We start from the raw sequence: 14,582 nt of genomic DNA on the forward strand, positions 1-14,582 counted from the left end.
GCCTAAGATAAGGTTTATGGATGTGGTGAGAGAGGACATGTAGGCGGTTGGTGTGAAAGAGCATCATGCAGAGGACAGGAAGAAATGGAAACAGATGATCCGCTGTGGCGACCCCTAACGGGAACAGCTGAAAGAAGATGATGATAATGATTTGTAGTAATGGATTCGTTTAAACCAGGGGGTACAGTGGCATTACTCATTAGCTGCCAAATCAGTTCTTTATATTCAAGTAAACTTTTATGTGGCCCTCCTCTCTGGTCAAAAAACTTTTTCTATACAAGAATACTTAAAAAAATGTGTGGGAAACCTGATAATATTTTTGGCTAATGCATTTTTGTCATCCAGCTTGTGAATATCATATTGATGTTGGTAAATCCTTGTTTTAAACTTGTTCTTTGTTTTCCCCTAGGTAAAACCGAGAACAAGTTTAAAACAAGGATTTACCAACATCAATATGATATTCACAAGCTGGATGACAAAAATACATTATCCCCCTCCAGTTTGACTTAATAGCCTTCTGCTTGTGTTATGTATGTCAGCCTTAACTGAGTAGCTCTAAAATATCCCTGCAAATCAGGTACTTCTAAACCACTTTGTTCTATGGGGAGGAAAAAAAAGTTATGTACTCACCATAACGTTCCATTTGTATTGTCAGTTTTTCATCTTTCCTCACATATGGGTTCGGATCTGACTCATCTGTTAGCAAGTTTGTGGTGACCAAAAAGCTCTTGGGTACCACCCCCTTAACCCACAGTGCATCTTTCCTGATTACCTCAGATCTTGTTTGCTATAATTATATTAGAAGGAAGAGAAGGGTTAGTATTTAACACACAAAGACGCCTTAAGTGAAGCAATTTCTGTAGTCTAATGAAATGTAATCTAACCCTAGAAATCATCCTCCCATTATGCCAGGTAAAGTATCTAAGGATGGGGGTTGGAGGGTGGGATTGTGAGGAGCGATGAAAAATCGACAATACAGATGGAACATTATAGTGAGTACATAACTTCTTTTTCTGATATTGTCAATTTTTCATCTTCTCTTCACATGTGGAACAGAGTCCCCAGCTACCTTTATCCAGGATGGACTCGCGGAAGAATATTCCTCAGAACCATTGTGTCAAAGGAAGCTCTTCCCCTGGAGACCAGATCTCATTTGTACTGAGTAATAAAGGTATGATGGTTTGTCCAAGTGACCGATGCGCAAATGTCATCAAAGGAAGCATTGGACTAGAAGACCGTGGATGTGGTCATTGCTGTAGTGGAATGAGCCTGAATGGAGCAGTCAGGTTTCATGCCCTTTGAAGAATAAATAAAGAAGATACATATAGAAAACCACTTGGATAAGGTAGCTTTGGTAACTGGTAGACCTTTCCTCGGCCCTGCGAATGCAACAAACAACTGTTTTGTCTTCCGAAACTCTTTGGTTCTATGCAAGTAGAAACTTAACTGCCTATGAACATCCAACAGATGCAGTATATATTCCCCTTTATTAGTACAATTAGGAAAGAAAACAGGCAAATGTATAGTCTGGGTAAGATTTGTTTGAGAAACAACTTTGGGCAAAAAGGAGGGGTTGGTACGCAACGAGACTCTCTCCTTATGGAAAATTATGTACAGAGATTCAGAAGACAGAGCTTGAAGCCCTGAAATCTGTCTCGCTGATGTGATAGCCACAAAAAGAGAGTCCTCCAGGAAAGATACTTGATGGCCAAGTTGCTGCAGGTTTGAAGGGAGGCTGAGTAATCAAACGCAGAACCAGATTTAAATCCCAAGGGGGACTGAGGTCCTTATAAGGAGGTTTTAACAGCAAGGTCCCTTTTAAGAAGGCTTTGCAAAGTTTGTGGGAATTCAGGGACAGATTGTCAAACTCAGTATGGAAATCTGAAATGGCTGCTAACTGCACTTTAATGGTAGACGCCACTACCCCATTACTGAAAAGGTGGGAGTAGGAATACCAAAATGAAATGAATAAGGGCTGTGATGGGATCCATGTTGTGTTGCTGTCCCCAGAAAACAAATCTCTTCCATTTACTCCTATGTAGTTTCTGAGTAGACAGCTTATGGGAGGGCATCAAGATATGACGGACCAGGGAGGAGAGCATAGTTTGTCTGATCAATGGAACTGGAGAAACCAAGCTGTCAGCTTGAGATTGAGAAGGTTGGGATGCGTCATTCCTTTTGGATGTGACAACAGGTCTGGAGAGGGATCCAGAATCCAGGGATACAGGGAACCAGATTGTTGAGGCCAATATGGGGCAATGAGGATTACTGTCCTCTTCAATCTTTTGGCTTTGTGAAGATAATTGGGGACCAGCGGTATGGAGGGAAAGGCATACAGAAGTCCGGGGGGGGGCAATCGTGTATCAGAGCATCCCTCAGGGTTTGCCCTTGTGGGGGAATCAGGGTGAAATAGTTGCTGCATTTGTTGTTTAGGCCAGAAGCGAAAAGATCACAGCAAGGCTGGCCTCGTGTGGAAAATATTCTTCACTACATTCTGATTGAGGGGCCACTCGTGGCATTAGAATGGCTGTGCTCAGCCTGTCCGCTGTGATGTTGGATCTCCTCAGAATATGCATTGCTATTAGAAAGCAGTTGGATGAGATCGCCCATTGCCACACTCTCCGTGCTTCCCAACAGAGAGGGTATGATCTGGTTCCTCCTTGCTTGTTTATGTACCATACCACCGACATGTTGTCCGATTGAATCACTACTGTCCCTAGAGGAAGGGCAGACTGAAATGTCTGTAATGCTAAGAGCATTGCCCTCATCTCTAAGACATTTATGTGGAGCTTGGGCTCGCCTGCAGACCAGGTACCTTGAACAGTCTTCCCCAGATAATGTCCCCACCCACTCTATCTGGGAAGCATCCATGGTCACCGTAGCCTGTGGGTGAAGAGGAGTAAAGGGTTGGCTTTGTGTCACCTGTTAAGAATGAGTCCACCATGAGAGATAATTTTTGCAAATATCAGTTATGAGGATCTGATAGAACACTGGTTGATGCATTTTGACCACTGTCAGGCTAGAAGCCATTGCAGCTAGTGGAACTAAGACAGATGCAGCAGCCATGGAACCTAAGGCCTGAAGAACGTGACGGGCAGCTACTCTTTTGTTTCTGATCAGCCTTTCAGTCTGACTCTTGATTGTCAGTACTCTGGATGGAGGAAGTTTGGCAGTCATCTGGCTTGTGTCTACCAGGCCTCCTATGAACTCTGTTGTTTGAGTGGGTTCCAGATGAGATATTTGGTTATTTACTGCTATGTCTAGTTCTGAATAAAGTTGAAGGAACATAGCCTCTTCCGTAGACTAGAAGATGCCTGGTTGTAGTGGAAATGAGACAGTCCTCTAAGTATGGAAACAACCGGAATCCTTGTTCTCTCAGGTGAGTCGCAACCACTGCCATACATTTGGTGAACAATCTGGGTGCAGTAGTGAGACCAAAGGCCAGTGCTCTGAACTGGTAATGACTGGCTTTCAGCTGGAAGAGTAGGTATCTTCCGGAGCATCTATCCATTTTCATGTAGTAGTACGCATCCTGAAGATCTATAGAGCATATCCAATTATCCTTTCCCAGGAAAGGAAGTGTGGCCTGAACTGTGACCATTCAGAACTTGCTGCAACAGACTGATTTGTTCAATTTGCTGAGATCCAGAATCGGTCTCCAGTCCCCTGTTTTCTTAGGCTCTAAAAAGAACCTTGAGTAAGTTCTGAATACTCTCTGGTCTGGGGGGAGCTCTTGGATGACTCTTTTTCTAGAACTTGCAAAACTGCTTGATCCCTTTGACTGGGTGGACCATCTGGGATTTTCTTGTTTGGAAAAGGGAATTTGGTAACTCCCAGATATTATCCTCTGCACCCAGACATTGGAAGTTATGTTTTGCCAGGCTCTCCAGTGCAAGGATAGATGACCCCCCACTTGCCTCTAGAGGTGGACAACCTGGGGTCCTTTCAGGAGTGCTGAAAAGGTTTCCCAAAGAATGGTTCCCAGGAACCTTGGTTCTGCGGACCTTCTTTGCTGTGAGGGTGACGTCTTCCATTGTTGTTTCCCCCCTGCCTCTGGGGGAAAACTCTCCATATGTGTCCTGGTAAGACCCTTGAGATATTTTGAACCGCATTTTCCCACTACCTCTCTGACCTTTGGGATAAAGCCTCTGAGGAGCTGAAAAACGTATGCCCATGGCAGAAAGGGTTTTACCATCCTTCTCATACCTGGATAGCATATCCTTGACTTTGGGCCCAAAAAGAGATGTGCCGACAAAGGGAGCATTGAAGAATGAAGACTTAAAATGTTCTGCAAAATCACAAAGGCGCATCCAGGCATGCCTCCTCATGGAAATGCTTCTTTGCTTCTTTACTTGTTCCTTCAGTTGCGTGGGCAGTGAACTTCATGGAAGAGTTGGCAATTGAATGCACGATGGCTAACTGGGAAGCTACCTTTTCTTTAGTTCCCTCAGCTACTGCTGCTTGAAGGGTATCTGAGAACTCCTTGCTCAGATCCCTTTGTAACCTGGTAAAATGAGATAAATAATTCAGCGACTACAGAGCAAAGGTCACTGAGGAAAAGACATATTTCCCACATCTGTCCCACGTCCTAGAATCATTATTAGGAGGATGGATAGTCAAACTCTCCTCAGAAAGTTCTCTCTTGGTTGCTGCCGCCATGACCATTGCATCTACTGCAACCTCCTTAGTTCAGAAAGCCTTATCAGGAGGAGCGGTTATGATCTTATTCGATGTCCAGGGAACTGGCTCAATGGAATCTGGGGTCTCCCACGTCCACCGTGAGATTAGGTCTGTAAGCTCATCGGTGGCCAGAGTCACCCAGGACATAGGCAGGCAGGAACTGAAGGCGGCCAGGTACACCGACTCCTTGGGCAAGGGGTTGCTGGACTGCCAGTCACCCCTCTGCTTGAGAATTTCTAGACTCTCCCCAAAGGAAACATCATCTGGGGGTGACCATGGGGAACCATCACCTTCATTGAGGTCAGTGTCTTCAGTGGCTGACTCCTCTGTGGAGTCCAGATGCTTCTTCTTGCATATCCCTTTCCGAGGAACCTCAGTGGGATAGTCTGGGGGGTATTGGAAGAGTCACGGGTACCCTGATGGGTATCTTGGAGCCTAGGTTCCCACTGTCCTTGTGGAAGAAGATGGGATGATGAAGAGCACTAGGTATCTTCCTGGGATAATGGATCTGAAGGGATGTGTGACTTTGCTGGTGCAGTGGCAGTCATAGCCACCTCCAAAGCTCCAAAGTTTGACTGCTCCTGGAAGGATGAAGACTCTGGACTCGACAAACCATGCTTTTGGGATGGACACACTCCCCAGTCCAGAAGACAGCTCACCCAGGGTCAAAGCCGGAGCCAAGCTCACTTTCACTGAATCCCCAAGAGGCATTGACTGCTGTAATGATCTGAGAGTTGACTTCACCAGAAGTTAGCAAAGCTCACTTCGGCTCTAGGGGCTCTCCAGCTCCGAAAAGGCTGATAAGCTCTGAGCTAAAATCTGATCTGAGGAAGATGGGCACCGGGCATATCGGATCCTGAGCTCTGAAAATTGCCCCATAGTCAGAGGAGGAGGAAGAGGGGAAGTGGACAGTTTAGGTAGACCTGGAGCCGAAAGGGCTGAGGTCAAGGGGGACCTAGTAATACCCTGTGCCCTTAAGATCTTCTGCACCATCCATTCCACCTCTTCTTCAGTAATACTCCTGGTCGAATGAGAGGACATAGCAGAAGAGGATCTCTGCCTTGATAGAAAGGGGGAAGGTACCCTCAAAGGTACTGGGTCATATGAGGGAGAGTACCGTGTCCTTGGCAAAGTCAATATTGGCTTGAAAGGGCTAAACGTCGGATCTGACCTATCCTTGCCTGATCAGGTCTTATCCGAAGAAGCCAGATCCAGTGAAGTAGTGGTTGGAGTAGAAAGCTCTGTTGGGATTTGAGACTCCCCAGAAGAGGGAGATTTTGTCTTGTTAGACTTCAGCTCTGAAAAATCAGTTGTAATTGACAAAGGTCTTTTCTTGGTCTTGTCCGAAGATTTGGAGGACAAGGACAAAGTAGGGCTGGAATGAGCCGATTTAGTTTTAGAGGTAAAAGTTGCTCCAGAAGTGGCTTCATCAAAGGCTGAGGGCAACATCCTTCTTAAAATGAGTTTGTTCCTTTGGTCTATTAAGGCTCTGTTATTGAAGGAGTAACATATTGCACAATCCTCCTGTAAATGTAGAGGCCCAAGACAGTATAAACAAACAAGGAGTGCGAGTTGTTAAATGAGATCTTATGCCCGCACTTTGTACACTTCTTGAAGCCAGCTGACACTTCCTGCTTCTCCACCATAACAGAGGAGAAGATGCACAACGTACACACAGAAACACTCACTGGAGAAAACAACAGAGGAAAGTTTTTCTTTTTTTTTTAATAGCAGCTAGAGGGAAAAGAAAACCTTACTAACAATAGTAGGCAAGAAATACCCAATGGTGAAAGGAGAGGAAGTAACGTACGAAAAAATGGTTACTGGTGGGAAAGAAAGTTAAGAAGTAAAAGTAGGTTAAATACAGTAGCAAACAACACCAGAACAGAGCAACAGTTAGGAAAGGGACAGAGAAGACTTATATTATCAAAAACTACAAAGGTATGAGAGAGTTTGAAGAAATTTGAAGTAAAAACACAACCGGACACCAAGAGCTAGCTGGAATGACCACGTCTTCGCAAAGCAGCAAACAAGATCTGAGGTAATGGGGAGAGGTGCGTTGTGGGTAAGGGAAAGGTACCCAAGATCTTTTTGGTTGCCACAAGCTTGCTAATGGCCGAGTTGGATCCGAGGGCCCGGATCTGAACCCACATGTGAGGAGAAGAAGAAAAAGTGACAATATCAGACCCAGCTTATTCCAATTAAACTTGCTGTCTTCCCTTCCCAAATAAATTCCTTCATTTTTTTTTTATTATAGTCCACAACTTCTCTGTTTTTATTTAAACAAGAAGCATCTTTATTGAATTTTCACTTATGATATAGTCAATCGTATATTTATATAAATGAAAACAAATCATATTGACATATTTTCAGTTGCAAACATTATACATCAGATGTAATCTATGCAGTCTTTGTCAGTCAAATATTACGTAGCTCATTCAGATCTTGCATTCCCTTTAGCCTCATTAATCCTTCAAAACATTATTCTGCTGTATTCTTCCCACAATTCCCATTTTTTCAATGTAATTTGCTCCTGCCCTTTTCTAGAGATCCCACTTCCAGCTCTTTATCAGTGTTACTATATTCACTACTTCTAGTACTCTTAGTCTAGACATTGATTTCCATTTTCTAGTTATTGTTTTTTGTGAGCCACCAGAATTATACTCAGCAAGGCCATACTATGTCTAGGCAATTCCAATTCTGTATCACAGCTCAATAAGTAGCTAGATTTCTTAGTGACACCGATTTGCTCACCCAGTTTTTCTGATAGAGTAGTGTGCAGGGAATTTTTAAACTCTGCCAACTCATTACACTACCAAAAAATATAGTCCTAATTACCTCTTTCTTCACCATTATACTTCCAACATTTGCAATATACATGAGGGAAACTCTTTGCAGTCTACGGGTGTATAAAAATATGTATGCAAACACCTGCAAGCAAAGATCCTAAATCTTTTGGACTTTATTGCATATTTGGGAGCAGAGCCATATATATATATATATATATATATATATATATATATATCTTCCCAATGTTTCTTTGTGAATTGCTTATCCAATCACTCTTCCAAATCCTTTCTAACCTCCTCTGATTGAGTCCTATAGTTGTAATGCAATATTTGTAGGACCCCCTTATTCATTTCTATTTGCCTATACATGATGTCAGTCCTTGATAGGAAAGGCAATCTCTAGCCTGCAGTCCAAATGAATTATTGCCTTCTTCCCATTCTATTACCTTTCCCTCTCTAATTATTTGCTCCCAATACCTTGGTTCCTTTGCCAGTTTTCTCCAGTAAATTCCAGCCCCCTCTTGCCTATTCTCTGTACCCGTAATTTCAATCATCTCTATAGGCAGAATCTCCTTTCTCCATTTCTGTGTTGGCTTAGTTCTTAGAATGCTTTCCATTCACATGCTTGAATTGACCTATAATAAGGTTTATCCATGCTAAGATACATGGTACAGCCTGTGCATCTACTTACACAAAGTGCTATCTGTTTTTGTCTTATCTTTATTCCTCTCCCAGATGTAGAATTCAACTTAAATGCTTTCAGAAAACATTATCTTGTAGCCATTGTAACAAAAATGTATTCTGTTTTTATTGCCCCTATCAGCTTCTCTCCCTAGAAACATGAGAACCAGCTACACCATTCCCTTGAACTACAAGCTTCTCATATTGCATTATGAACATTTATTTACTAAAAGAAAACTTTTCATTACATTCAGTGTTCTTTTATTTATATGCTTCCATTTAAAACTTGTTAAATAAAGCTAAAGGCCTTAATCCAGTCATTCCCCTGTACAAAAGTAAGAAAAAGCATGTCAGTTTTACTTATATCATGCTCTTTTGTCCAGGCTTTCTTCTATTTTTACATTGGAGTGCCTGCATTTCTTAAAACTGAACAAGAAAAAAAAAAAGAAGGAAAAAAAGGGGAACTGTTTACTTTAGTGTCCCAATTAGACTCAAAAATAACTGAAAAGTCTTTACTATATAACATGCAGTATATGTCAGGTTTTATAAAAATACTGTTAGGAGCAGCAACTGTTTTACTTACAGTTACCTGTTTCCTTCGTGTTCCTCTCTCCTTAATGTTCTTCCGAACATTAGTGAAATGAAGTGGGGCATATGTTTTGCAAATAACAAAGTGTAAAAAAGTCCAATATTTCCAGGTTTTCTTATTTTGCCATATTTCACAAATGTGATTGATGCTTTGTAGTCCCATTTATTCATTAATTTCCGGATTGCTAGTTTTCTACTTGTTGGTCTTCATATCTGGTTAATTTCCAGTGTAGTCCTGTTTCCTTTAGTCAACTCCAATGTTTTTTGTTCGGGGTCTCAGGCATTTTCCCTTGGAACATTGGAAAAGGTTTCACTGGCATAATCTGTCTATGAGCGTTATTATCAGAAGTGTAAGAAGCAGAATCTCCTTCAGTTTGATAGCTCACTTTTTGTTGGATGGACAAAGTTTTGCATTTTCCCTTCACATTTTCTGCATTAAAAATGATTTTGACCCTCCAGCAAAAATATTCTCAAGATAACTGGGATACAGCAGCTTGAGTCTCACACCTGTTTTATCAGGTCATCTGAATATCTGTTTAAAGCTTCTATTTTTTCTAGCCTTTTGTTAATTGAGTTGATACTCCTCCATTGTTTCATTTATTTTAATCAGGGCAGAGCACATTTGACTTTTTTGTCTAGATTACTGGAAGTCACATCTTGCACCAAAGCTGGAGTTTGAACTGCTTTTTGCTGAACATTTGTGGGATTTTTCCCAGACAGTGTTTTTTACTTAGCTTTTGTGGCAGATTTTCTTTCAGATTCTCTAAATTTCTTCTTTGCTGGCATCCAGGCAGTGGACTTACTAGCCAGTAACTGAAAGTACCCAAAAAGACAAAATCACTGGTTCTCTGTGTGCCACCATCTTGAAAGTCTCAACTTTTCCTCTGGTTGATAAAATATGCTTGAGCTGTATATAAAACTTAAAAGGGATGAGAAACATTTCATTGCTTGGATACTACTGTCCATATTCATAATCTGAAACTTCAGGTTTCTAAATTTTTGTATTATTTTTGTTTAGTTTTTTTCCCTCACATATCCTTCATTTGCATAATAGTATCATTTTTAATCTGCATACCTAAGTACTTTATGTTATCATGACCCCAGAAATATGAGCACTGCTGAATCAATTCATGTGTGGGTGCATGCTTCATTACTATAGTCTTTTTTTATCTTCATGCATTTTTATCCTGAAAAAAATGGAAAACTCTCAAAATATTCCACAACACTGTGATGTAATTTTCGAACATTATCAAGTCCAAGATGTTGTCATCTGTGAATAAAGCTAACTTTTCTTGGTTACCACACCAATTATATCCTTGAATGTGTGAGTCTCTTATTTTCACTGCTAATGGCTCTAAATATAAAGAAAATAACATAGGGAGGGAAGATACTCTAACATGTTCTTCTTTTCTAAAACAGCTTGTTGGAGAGGAACTCCATTACCTTAATTATTCCCTCTGAGTCTTTCATAATTTTTCCTACTTAACTGTATTGTTCCTTCAGGGAATGCAAGTACTACCATTGTCCTACTCATAAAATCAAGCAAAAAGAATCAGTACTGTTCTGACTAAATACTTTCTTGCTTCAGTTTAATTTCTCCAAGTCATTTAGGTCACTGATACCATGACAGGAATTGACCCCATTCCTAATTCAAAGTAGGATTAAAGTTTGTGGAATCAGTATTGTTTCAATCCGTGATGTTAGCCAAAAGTGCTATTTGTAGCACCAGCATTGTGCCCAGAACGGACTCCTTCTGCAATTCATATGGAGTTAAATGTATCGGCAACATACCTAAGTATGACTATAAATTATTTTTATGAAATTTGTTACTGCTACTACTATTACTGGAACTGTCTGGGTATTCTTCTCCACATTACCCTTGTTTCTGCCTGAAAATTCTGGTATTTTTTTACTTTTTGTATCTCTGTATGCAAGACACTGTAATCAGTGTGTGTAACAATTTCAGTCATGGATTACTATATCTGTTTTTCTCAAATCTCTTTTTTGAACTGTTGGTAATGGGTGTTCCCATGTGATACAAACCATTTTCTATAATGCTTTGTGGCTCATGTTTGTAGTACTTCTTAGCTACTTCAATGTTGTAATGTTTGCAAAATTCCCAATGCAGTAGTCTTGCCACATTATTATGCCTTGCAATATTCGGGCCATCTGCCATTATAGTGTTACACCAAGGAACAAAATGTGTGACTGTTTACAGTTCTGTTTTACAGAACTTACATTTGTCTTTTTCTTCTACTTGTTCAATGGACTTTGTAAACCAACATGTATATAGTCCACTATCCTGGGCTGACAATATTAACCTTTCAGCTTTTGGTTTAAATTCACCTCTTTGTAACCATTCCTGCATCAGATATTGATTGACATGAAGTTGATCTAGGTTTCTGTAGTTAAAATTATATTTATACCTTTTCAGCATTTCTTGCCTTCTCATCTGATCCTTCTCCATATTTTCTTTCTTTTTGTGTTTTGGCACATTCAGTTGCTGCCTGATTGTTGTGTGCTTCTGGTTTGATTTATGTTTTCGCTTGACACCAATATGCTTCTGCTAAACTAAGCAGGGACATCATCTTAGACTTATTCTCCTCATGTTTTAAAACTTTACACTATGTTTGGATTTGGTGAGGTCAGCAGATATGTATGCAGTCCTGCAATTGCAGCCCTACATGTGTAACCAGTTTCAAGGAGGCCTATACCTCCTTCAGAATGAGGAATATATAATCTTTAGTATTCGCTGATTTTAATATATCATTTGATAAGCGTGAAGCATTTTTCTTTTTTTCTGTCCAACTGATCCTGCTTGAGACTTCTTGCCTGTATGGACTACTTTTTTAAATGGAGATTTAGCAATCTGTGGCTGTTCTTTTTTCTGACATATATTTTTTGGGGAGTGGTATGTGATCTTACAGCAGCCTTTTATAGCCCTACCATTCTTGTTTGTATTTAAGCTGTCATAGTTTTCAGGCTATTTTTTTTGTCTGTCATCTTGCATTTATATAGTGATAAAATATCTGTAAGAAAAAAAAACTAGAACCTGAGCTTCATGGAAAAAATTATATAAAGAAATAAGAAAGCTGCATGGAGCGACATTCAAAGGATTCAGATGTTTTGTAAAACTGTGTATCATATTACCGTATTTTAATCTAACCTTGTGTCCTTCTAGATTTATCCTCAAGAGAGACACAGTTTAAGAGTTCCTGAATCTGGAGAGCACTATGAACTACATCTGCTGTTCTACTTACAAGAAAACCTAGGATCCAAACTTGCTGCAGAAAAGGCACTACAATAGCTCTTTACTTGACGGCTACATAATTGGACTATGATACATGTCTTTTGGAGTTTATTCCATGCCAGTCTCACTTAGCACCTGACACAAATACTGTGAATGTTTATTGGAAACTATGCCATACAGAAACATTTCAGATTAAGAGTATGCTGCAGTGACACTGAATAATTTTAATAAAAATCAGGACTGCTTTTTCCTATGATGGCAAAAGCTTAGTTACAATGTTTACTTAAAACATTTTTGGGTCATGCAAAATGCACATTTTGTGCACTGTTAGCAAATCTTTAATTAGGTTTCTATAGAATACTTCTAGATCAACTGACTTGCATTGCAATTAGAGATATTATATTATTAAAAGGAACATTTGTGAGACATATATAAAATGTTGAAAGTTGTTGAAAATAAATTAAGATATTTCTTACTTGTCTGAGGATTTTTGTGACAGTACTTATCTTTCAGATTAGAGACATATGAACTAATCATTTTGAAGGGGACTGTAGCTCTAAAAATCTAAACCAAACTGTATTTACCTTATTTATTATTTATATTATTTATTACTTATTTATTTATTGTCAGATATTTTTTCATAGACCTCATAAGCATTGCTGCCTTAAACTGTTATGACATTCTTTGTAGTTTGGAAGTGATGCCACAACAGTTCTTGCTCATCTGTAGATTTCTGTGTCTGAAAGGTTCCAGACACAGATGCCATAATGGACAGGATGCAGCACAATAGACCTAATGTTTTCAGTAAGACAGATAGTTGAGAAGAGTGAAGTTAGAGATGAGGAAAGAGTCCAACTGGGCATTTCTAGACTTGGAGAAAGCATATTAAAAGGTCCCAAGAAAGCGGATTTTGACAGTCGTGCAGTGGTTTGAAATCCCAGAAATATTGGTATAGTTAGTGCAGGCTATGTATAAGAGCCCAGTGACACAAGTATGGATGAACAGTGTTTATTCTCATAAAAGGATTCTCTGTGGGAGAAGACAGGCATCAGGGTTCAGCTCTTCATAGTGATGATGGACTACGTTAGCAAACTATTTGGAGGGGACATATCAGCAGTGTTGTTTTGTGCAGATGATGTGACATTACAGGCAGACTCTGAACAAGAACATCAGCAAATGATAGAGGAATGGAATGCAAAACTGAAGCCACACAGGATGCAACCGAATATAGACACGACAGTTTTAATGGCAGCAAATGGGAGAAATCATAAGAAACTGAAAATTGAGATAGAAGAGGAAAGAGTTAACAGGTTAACATCTTCAGCTATGTAGGAGTGTTGAGGAGAGGGAAAGACTGAATGAAGAGGTCAGAGCAAGAATTAGAGGGACTGCAGACAATTAGCATAGAGTGTAAGATTGCTAAAGAAGTTGAAGAATAAAGTGTACAAAGAGGTGGCCTGACCAGCACTAGTTTATGGTACAGAAACCTGGGCAGTAAAAGCAGAACAGCTGAGGAAGTTACAGGGGGTGAAGGTGAAGTACCTGAGATGGGTGGCAGGTTGCACACTGTGGGACAGATGAAGAAATGAGGACATCAGTGCAGAAGCCTAAGTAGGTCCAGTTGCAGAGAAGGTCCAAGAGAACAGATTATGGTGGTTCAGGACATGTGCTGGAGGGCAGAAGACAATCTGGTGTAGACGATTTAGGGCAAGGAAAAGATCTCAGAGAGGATGATGCAAAGAGAGATATGCATACTCAAGGGCAGATGTTGTGGTGAGATTTCCATTCTCATCTTTTGGGAAGGAACAGGGCTACTTAGAGAAATGGCTATTATTGATTTGAAGGCACATTCTCCCTGGTCAGCCCAGTGCATGCCTCCTTCCCAGCACATTGTCAGGTGCACATGGGAAACTGGGGAAAAAGGTAAAAAGCTTGAACCATCCCTCATGGCTACCTAAATGATGGGTCCTCCCAGTCAACAGTGCTTGGCTTCTGATGTAGACACCCCTCACTGGCCAGTTTTGCTGGCAGGGGTCTTAGAGATGATCAAAGTTGTCAGAATGCCATGTGCTTAGAAGGTAAAGCCTCCAAGGGAAAATTATGTACTGAGTAAGGCAGTGCTCTGTAGTACTATACTCAGTCAATCTTAAGGTTATTCGTATGTATTTTAGGCATCTGTATGACTTGGGCCTCACTTACTCTATACTTACGGCACAGATATCCACTCTTTCTGCACATCATGGCCTTTTGAGAGGATTTGGCCCAGCAATGTTTAGTCTAGCTGCTCCTTAATGTAGTGTCGCGTCTCTGTCCTCTATTTTGACCCCTCCATGGGATTTGAATGTTGTGGTAGATAGGCATGTCTATTTGCCATCTGAGCTTGCTAGCTCTTGGCATTGAAGTTAATTTCTTGGAAAATGCTGTTCCTAGTGTCCGTCATATCCAAGCAGTGCTTCTTGTAGTTTCAAGCCCTTACATACTGGATGCCATAACTCATCTTTCACAAGGATAGTGTGTCCCTCTGGATGAACCCTCTTTTTTATCCAAATTATTTCACTGGTTTTCCTGAGTTAGTCCATTAATGCCTTGGTTTT

The 14,582-nt window shown here is 40.5% G+C and overlaps 1 protein-coding gene across 1 annotated transcript in view; it reads left to right on the forward strand.

Annotated features, from left to right (window-relative positions):
* Window positions 1-12,463, forward strand: part of DPP8 (dipeptidyl peptidase 8) — a 1,004,126-nt gene extending 991,663 nt beyond the window's left edge. Inside the window, exon 20 of the mRNA XM_044077448.1 lies at window positions 11,920-12,463. Within this exon, the coding sequence (XP_043933383.1) occupies window positions 11,920-12,045 (126 nt within the window). The 3' untranslated portion in view covers window positions 12,046-12,463. The remainder of the gene's footprint in view (window positions 1-11,919) is intronic.
* The last annotated feature ends 2,119 nt before the right edge of the window (window positions 12,464-14,582 follow it).

This window comes from Protopterus annectens, chromosome 7.part0, assembly GCF_019279795.1.
Source record: "Protopterus annectens isolate FY-2018-M chromosome 7.part0, PAN1.0, whole genome shotgun sequence".
NCBI classification, from domain to species: Eukaryota; Metazoa; Chordata; order Ceratodontiformes; family Protopteridae; genus Protopterus; species Protopterus annectens.